The following is an 8,778-nucleotide window of genomic DNA, read 5'->3' as shown; positions in this document are numbered from 1 at the left end:
CTCTATTTACACCATAAAGAGGACCCTGGAAAAACTGCAGTTAGAGACACGTTCTCTCTATTTGCAAACAGGACCCTAAGGTAAAAATAAAACGGTTTTGCTATTTTTCATCCGGCTGAATTCAATTGGCTTTCATCCGTTTTTTTAGCCGTGCGATCTATGTGCCGTGATTCGTGTTTTTTTTGTCCCACTGTTGCCATTTTTTTTTATCAGGCCCGCTTAATATCCTGGAAACCCGATACGCTTCCTTTGCTGTCGCCCGCATAGTTGGGTTGGCCCGTTCCCCTCCTCCTCGTTTCCCCTTCTCATTTCACAGACGCAACTAGTAGAACAGAGTGAGGGAGAGACAGTCATGGTGATTTGGAGCTCTCCTCGCCGCCCGATACAGTACAGTGGTGGTCCGGCGTCTGGCTGCCCCGCCCCCTCCGTCTGCCGCGCTGTATTTCCCACCGGGTCTGCAGCATCCCCCCCCAACCACCACCACCACCACCGCGCCTCCTATTTTTTTCCTGCGAGCGCTTCCGTTCCTCTGATTCGGTATTCTCGTCGATTTGTGCCATTCCCAGATCTGTTTGTTAGCCGCGTGTAGAGTTTTCTCGGCCGGATCTTGTTGTTTGTGGTAGTTGCATGTGTTACCCGCAGATATTTTTTGTAGATGTATGTGGTTTGTGTTGTTCCTTGAGTAGATCACTGATATTCATGTTAAAATTAGACTAGAAGTACACTTATCCCTTCGGCGTCTGCTAGTTTGGTAGGTTGTTGTTCGTCTGGTCTGTGTTTTGATGTAGATGGCTGGGATTGGTGGGTTAAGTTTCGTGATGTGTAATTGGTGGACTCAATTTATTCAGTTTAGTAGCAATGATTTTGGACTGTAATTTTTAGTGGTTTTGGTTAGTGATTTGGACTGTAACTGTGAATGAATTGGACAGTGATGTGTCCTGAATTTTTCCAGTTAAGTAACATTGATTTGGACTTCAATTTTCAGTGTTTTGGGTAGTGATTTGGACTGTAACTTGTGAATTGGACAGTGATGTGATTTAATTTTTTCAGTTAAGTAACAATGATTTGGACTGTAATTTATAGTGTTTTGGTTAGTGATTTGGACTGTAACTTTGAGTTAATTGGACAGTGATGTGGACTGAATATTTCAGATAAGTAACGGTGATTTGGCCTGTAGTTTCAGTCTTTTATTAGTCTACCTTACACTGCAATTTTTGAGTGTTTTGTTCCATTGGCTTGTAATTTCAGGAATGTGTAAGTTACAGTGGTCTACTCTGAATTTTTCCACTTTTTCCAGCACACTACATTAAACTGAATATCAGTGTACTTATAATCTAATTTTAATGTGAATTTAACCTTGTAACTTACTACTCTATGTTATAAAATTTCCATTGATCTACTGTTTAGGAGTGAATTTTCCATCTAAATTCTGTCTGCCATGTGAGAGTCAGATTAGGGTTTTTCTGTACAAATTTTGGATTTGTTTGTGTTTAGGTTGGGTGAGCGCAGATGGTCATTTTGATCTGTTTTGATTGTTCTAGGTGTGTGAGTTGGGCAGGTTTTGTGCTCTTGTACTTCTGAATGTGTCATGTCTGGCCATTTTGGGATCTGAACATCACAATTTTGGGACTAAGTGTGATCTCTGTCCTAACTTGGGCATTTATGTTGCTACTGGAACTGCAAATCACAATTAACAAGGAGATTAGGACTGTGATATTGCACTGAATGTCCTCATTATCTGGTGCCGCTGTAACTAACGGCATATCCCTTATGTGATCTGATATCTTTTTTATTGTAGTCTGGTAATTCTTAGTGGATTTCGTAGTGTAATTACTTTATCTTTTTAGTGTAATTACTATAGTGTAACAACACTGATTGCATCTAATCTTTTTGAATGTAATCTAGTAATCCTAGTGGATTCACACTGTAATTCTCAACGGATTTTCACTCTAATTCCCAATGGATTTACACTGTAGTTCTCACTGGATTTTACAGTGTAATTCCTAGTAGATTCTATAGTGTAATTCCTAGGGGGTTTACAGTGTAATTCTTAGTGAATTTACACTGTAATTCTTAGTGGATTTGGTATGTAATTCCCATTTTTAGCATGTAAGTGTTAATGCTTTTCCCCTTTTTTAGCTACATGCGCTAGTTCGGCGTTGGATTTTGCATCCTTCAGTTGTAGCTTGATGTAAGATCGCTCTGCCCTGTATGTGTGCTTTGATTTTCTCAAGTTTGGATATGTCATTTTAGGAACTAGAGATTCAGTTGCTTTGTGTTTTCGTTGTCCCCGTTGGTGCGGATAGTATATTGTCCTGAGCATGTCGTAGTGTCATGATTTTCTCCACCATTTCTTAGTTTCTTGTAATGTTTATTTTTATTGTGGCTTGTATATGAATTCACAGTGCATTCGTTGGTGTAATTTTAGCTGTATTGTAGTGTAATTTGGAGTAAATTATTTTTAACCAGTTATGTATGTATTCTTGCTTGATGCTAATGTTAGTTTCTGTTTGTTTTTTTCCAGCGTGTTTTGGATAGTTTTTTATTTGTTAGGCTCTTTAGTTAATCTTCTGTAATACAATTCTAATTGAAGTAGGTTTAAATGTTACAGCTATATTTTACTGTGATTTTTATTATATGCCCCTGCACCCACTTCAAATGTAATTAGATCATTTTTGTGCCTGCAAGCAACACAATATAATTGCTTTATTTTGTGTACCTACAGTTGCTAGGTTCGAGTTTTATTGTATGCTTTGTATGCTTACCGTTTTTCTCTTCCCCGTTGGTGTTAGGAGGTGTTTCTGCATATTTGAATTCATTGTTCTGGTCAGTACTATGCCATTCCATGTAGTTTGTCATGTCAGGCTCAGGCTCCACGTATTGTTGCTGCACAAAGTAAATCAATGTTATATCATTAGCCGATGAATAGTGTCGGTAGATTTTCTCTATTTTAGTTTTCTATGTATTTTTGCAATGCAGCTACGCCTTGTACATCATTTGCGCCTGAAGTAGCTCAGTAAAAGAGTATGATCCACTTTGTTATTTGTCAGGAAACTAGTTAGAGAAAGCATGTTTTTGATAATGTTTTTTGTTTTCAGGATTGTTTTCTGCTATTAGATAGCCATATGTTAAGGAAATCAACTTCATCTTTCTTGAGGTACATCGCCTGTCCTTTGATGCTGCATTTCATTGCATTTGGTTCGATTGTAGGCACCTGCACTCAATATTTTGAGTAAATTATCTCTTAATGCAAACAAGTATTCAGTTCTGAACTGTAAATAAACGCAGAGTAATTTTGCAAAGAAGGTCCCAGTAATTTTATCTAACAGTCACAAATTTGTCCTTTCAGTTCTGAACTGTAAATATGTTATCAGTTTTGTTTGTTGCTACTAGTGTGAGTGCCTTCTAGCGTGAATGTTTTTAGCCTGATTTTTGTTTGTCATTTTTCTGTTAATTTCAATTTTTAGTGCTTATGTTAATGCCTATCAATATTCAGTGTAAGCAAGCATCAGATCATAGCAGTTTACACTTCCAAAGTTACTTAAATTCAGTCCTTCAATCACAGGTACAGAGTAGTTTTTAAGAACAAGTAGAAAGTGTCTAAAACTAGCAGATCAAAGTCTCTTAACAGTGTTTGGTCTTTCAGTTTCCAAAGTCTGTGAAAATAGCCATATTTTCTCTCAACTGGAGCAATCCTCCCCCTTGCATGTTTTTAACTAGTTTTCCCAAAATGGAATTGCTAGCTTCCTGAGCATGTTTTGATCCCTGTTGTGTGTTTATTTCTGCAAATTCAAAAATATGATCTGGGCATCTAGTTTTCAGTTTTCCTGTGATCATAGACTACTAGTTCATGCGACCATATCCTAGTTCTTCCTAGGGTTTCTCTTGGCTCATGCTTTTGCGTGATTTTGTTCCTATTTTCGATCTGTGTAGATTTTGGCTTAACTTAGCCTATGTTGATGATCCACTACAGGTATGTTCTTTCTTCCAGATTTGTTCCGGCAAGAGAGAGACGACAGGAGGTGATGAATGCACAGGAGGGGTGGTGTTTACCCGTGTTTTTTTTTGCTTCTCCAGCCATGTTTGTGTTCTAGATCATGGATGAATCGCTCTCTCTGGTGGCGCTTCTCCAGGGATAAATTTGGTACTTTCTCAGTGGAATTGTAATGTAATTCTTTTGTGTGTTTTTAGTGGAATTACATTGTACTTTTAGTGGAATTACAGTGTATTTTTAGTGGAATTACGGTGCATTTTCAGTTTTTTACACTGTAATTGTTAGTGGAATTACAGTGGAATTTACACTGTAAATCTTAGTGGGTTTACAGTGTATTTTTAGTTGATTTTTGCTCTGTATCTGCAAGTGGCATTTTTAGTGGAATTACTGTGCATTTGCAGTGGTTTTTACACTGTAATTATTAGTGGAATTGCAGTGGAATTTACAGTGTAAATCTTAGTGGGTTTACATTGTATTTTTAGTGGATTTTTGCTCTGTATTTGCAAGTGGCATTTTTAGTGGAATTGCAATGGATTTTTAGTGGATTACTGTGCATTTTCCGTGGTTTTTACACTATAATTATTAGTGGTATTTTAGCCCTTTGTATAGTTGATTCACAGCATCAGCAACTGTAATTTCTCAGTATTTTAGTGCTCAGAGTGTTATTCGGCGCTGTGTGGTTAGATGTCATCAGTTTTGATCCTTTTCATCCTCCTGTAGTTAGCTTAGTCCACCTTTTGTTAGCTTTTAGCTGCTTTCTGTACGGGTTTAGGGTGTGGACCCGTTTATAGTTTGGTGGGCAGAAAGAATAGGGGAATAGAGGACACGAGACATGTGACATTTGTCATCCTTTAGTTGACTGAAAAATATGAATGAAAGCGAATTAAATTTCATCCGGATGTAGAATAGACAGTCCCAAATAAAAAAGCAATCCAACTGTGTATCCCGTCAAGCTGTGTAGGCTCCACCCTCACGCCGTGTGCCATGGTTTCCTACAACAAGCACCTGCCGAGCACAAGCAACTCGGCGGGAACGCCGCCACGCTCGCTCCGCAGAGTGCGGCCTCCCCTGTGTCCGCTATCGTGGCCGTGCCGCCGCCAACGCATCAGCGAGGACGTCGCTTTCGAGTCAGGAACGTGATCGCTACGCGTGCGCTAGCGCTTTGCTGGGCTTCTCTTGGATCGCAAGGTTCGGTTTTTTATGGGATTTTACGCTTTACGTTCGTATTAGGAAAGAGTGATGTATGTCGAGGCATTTTATCTTTTACGTATAGGAAAGAGTAGGAAAGAGGGTCGAGGAATTTTAGGCTTTACGTTCCAGGAAAGAGGGTTAGAACTTTACGCTCCAACTTTCGAGGTGGTTTTGGTCGAGGAATTTTACGCTTTACATTTAGGAAAGAGCCAAATTGGTCGAGGAATTTTAGGATGGCAGTTTGGGCTACAGAGCCTCCAACCTGATCAGGTGCACAATCCTTCCATCGGAAGAGGTTTCACTCTCATTTCAACTCTCTATCACAAACCTACAGTTCCCAATGAATGGCTCCCAGCAGCTCTGCCTCAAAGGAAGGAATGCTCCATCAATATCCTTCTGTCCAATTCCAAGCTATTCTTATTGTGAGATTACTCTGCACACGACAATGTGCAAGATGATCTGCAGACGACCTTGTGATCAATGGCTGCAGACCACATGAACTGAGGTGATCAATGGCTGCTATATCTTAGTCATCCAGAAATCTTGCACTATCAGTTCTCTATTCTTATTGACTCTATTCACTTGCCACTCCCCTTAAGCTGCCAATTTTGTTCGAATTCTAATTCTAATTTATAGATTCTTATTTCGGGTTTATACAATTCATAAACAGACCATAGACGTAGTCAAAGCACACACGAATAATTAAGGTTTACAATTCATACAGTGACCATAAGACATAGTGCATATTTGACTACTTACAAGCAATCAAAACAAAGCTGAAAAGGCTCACATGAATAGTTGGATAAGGCTGAGATAATTAAGGTTTACAATTCATACACTGACCATAGGACATGGTGCATATTTGACTACTTGCAAGCAATCATAAGTAAGAAAGCTAACAAAGCACACATGAATAGTTGGATAAGGCTGAGATAATTAAGGTTTACAATTCATACACTGACCATAGGACATGGTAGTTGGATGAAGCGGAGACAATAAGTCTGACTAGCCCTAGCCCTAGCCCAAAGCAATAAATTCCTCATTAAACCTAGCACCATATACTCCAGTAAGAAGTCCTCGCAGAAGATGCCTGAGATCATCATCAAGAAGAGGCCGCTGTCACACACACAAAAAAAGCAAGTTAAGCATACAACCACCCAAAAGAATACTACTACGTATAACAATTTCTGATTGGTAAATTTACCCTACTAATATCATACTGGTGATAATGAGCTATGACTACTTTGGCAAAGTGCAAGGCTCCAAAAACTGTTTGAGCAAACCCCACCCCCTGGGTAACTTCAATTTGATGGACCAGAATCGCTGTAAGAGACGGGTCCCGAACTTTGCCTTGCTACCCCTGTAAGAAGATATGGTTCTCCAACCAATCTATTTGGTCATCGGTAAAAAAAATTCCTTCTTCATATAATCTTTTATACTTGCTCTCCCTAACGTGGGGGACTGTGACTAGGAATGGATGATCGAGGACATCTTGTTTCCTGCCATATTAATAACAGTAGGGTTAACTTTCTGCCATATTAATAACAATAGAGTTAACTAAAGATGACGGAGATGATGGTTAATGTTAGAAGAGTTGGCTAGTGCATACCTTATGTTTATATTTGGGTTAATGAGGAATGCATTGAAGTGCGCTAGTTCAATATCATCTGGCCAGTGTTGCAAAATATTGGTCTGTATCAGTAGTTGCAAACCCTGCCTAGGTGTCATCTCATCATCAGGAGTCCTTCCACGAACTCGGAATGGCATAATTTGGATCATATTCTCATTAATAGCGTAAGTTCCAATATCTTCCACATTATCTACTGTCCACTGTTTGTCCCATAACCTCTCCAGTGCCACATACAAAGACCTACCATGATTATACAAATAGATAAATTTTCAGCACACCAGCACAATAGCACAATTCAATGGGACAAATCTAAAGTGAAAAACAACTGGCACAATCCTAGCACAGTATGAGGCAAAGTACATTCTAATGAAAGATAAAGGTACGAGATAAAGCACAATCAAAAAGACTACTAATATATGGGGCAAATACAAGTGTACGAGGCAATGTAAAGTGACATGGAGATAAAAGGATTGATAAGCAAATGCAATCTCTAGAGAATAAAGAGGGGAGAAGGATGGCCATACCTAATACTATTTCTTAACTGATCACGAACGAACATACTGTTATCTGGATTTGCTATCCAGGAGAGCACACTTTGTTGAGAGCGAGCAAAGGCAATGATTGTTTTTCCAATTAGGGTATTATAGGCCACGCCGTAGGTCTTAACAATCCCTACATCAATGGATGGATTTAGCCCCAATGGGTTTAGCTGACCAAAAGGCACTTCATTCAGAACCCAGAAGGTGGCAGCTCGTTTCTGCAGTTCCCCTGAGTCAAATCCTTGTTCTTTATCCGCAGCAAACTTTATTGCCTTGCTTGAATAATAGATATAACCATCTTTAAATCCAAGTTCTGCAGTTTGTGGACAGCTAAATTCGTAGGGCTGAATAAGAGTGCCACACCTCCTAGCATTAGTACGAAAGTTTCTGGCTTCTCTGCATATCTCAAAGATGGTTTTCTCGTTCCTCTACAATTAGACGAGGTGGGGATGGTTATGAGGTTGAAACAAGAAGGACAAGGAAGAATTGGATGGAAAGAAAGGTATACTCTGTTTATACTTACATGGGGTGGTGGTTCTTGCACTTCCATTGGATCTGGATTCATGCTGAGAAATGAACAAAACCAAACAAACAAAAATGAGAAACCAAAAAGAAACAAAAACAAGGAACGGGGGAGGAGGAAGAAACATACCTCGGCTTTCTTTTCTCCTCTTCGTCTTCTCCCAGAGCGAGCCAAGGAGCAGCAGCAGAGCAGCGCGAGCCAAGGAGGGCGGCGGCGAGATCTAGGGTTTCGGCTGTGGGAATAGGGAGAAGGTGACTGTTTATTATATGGCGGAGCGAGCGGCCACCATAACCTTAACAATTTCGGTGTGGGCTACTTAGTCTGCATGGGCCACATTGCCTAGGCCTGCGCGATTATTTCTGCCTTTTTGCATTTTTTACCTGGGCCTGGATAATAAATGATGCACAATCTGGATTTCAAAAGAAGTACTAAAAAAAGTGCGGCGTGACACAAAAATAAAGAAGGAAAGAGAATCTATTTATATTATAAGACTATAAAATTATTTAACCATTGATCTCGATTATAATGATTGAGATGTAAATGTCTAAAAGTTAAATAAAATATCTGTGAGGTGCAAATATTGTCATGTATTAACTTGGTAGTCAGAAAAAAAAGGTGATGTAACTAAGCCTAAATAATAGCCAATCAGACATTAGGTTTAGATGTCTCACTGATCAGTGGGACCCACTAGTCAGGTTTGACCATTCAGCAATCAACTATAGGCTACTGACTCAGCGTCACTGGGCCCTTCTATCAGCCTCTTAATGCACTTTGTTGGGTACACTTTTGTGTACCCGTAGCAATTTAACCATTTAATTACGAATTAATAATAATTTTAGAAAATATTTAAAACTCTGAATAATCATATAAAATAATCCGTAACTCGGATGTAAATAATTTA

The 8,778-nt window shown here is 39.3% G+C and overlaps 1 protein-coding gene and 1 long non-coding RNA gene across 2 annotated transcripts; one reads left to right on the top strand and one right to left on the bottom strand.

The window, feature by feature from the left end:
• Positions 1-240: 240 nt before the first annotated feature.
• Positions 241-4,378, top strand: LOC125527522. The gene is made up of 3 exons (XR_007292146.1): positions 241-453; positions 3,099-3,157; positions 3,974-4,378. It is a non-coding gene; the product is annotated as an uncharacterized LOC125527522 (long non-coding RNA).
• Positions 4,379-5,948: 1,570 nt separating this feature from the next.
• Positions 5,949-8,163, bottom strand: LOC125527521. Its single transcript, XM_048692032.1, has 6 exons — positions 8,007-8,163; positions 7,878-7,920; positions 7,340-7,782; positions 6,795-7,055; positions 6,390-6,684; positions 5,949-6,301 (listed from the first exon to the last, which is right to left on the bottom strand). Exons 2-5 carry the CDS (start codon positions 7,917-7,919, stop codon positions 6,540-6,542), a joined length of 891 nt encoding a protein of 296 aa, XP_048547989.1. The 5' UTR covers position 7,920; positions 8,007-8,163; the 3' UTR covers positions 5,949-6,301; positions 6,390-6,539.
• Between the last annotated feature and the right edge of the window lie 615 nt (positions 8,164-8,778).

Source organism: Triticum urartu, unplaced genomic scaffold, assembly GCF_003073215.2.
Source record: "Triticum urartu cultivar G1812 unplaced genomic scaffold, Tu2.1 TuUngrouped_contig_4210, whole genome shotgun sequence".
NCBI classification, from domain to species: domain Eukaryota; kingdom Viridiplantae; phylum Streptophyta; class Magnoliopsida; order Poales; family Poaceae; genus Triticum; species Triticum urartu.
This window is presented reverse-complemented; position numbering and strand designations above follow the sequence as displayed.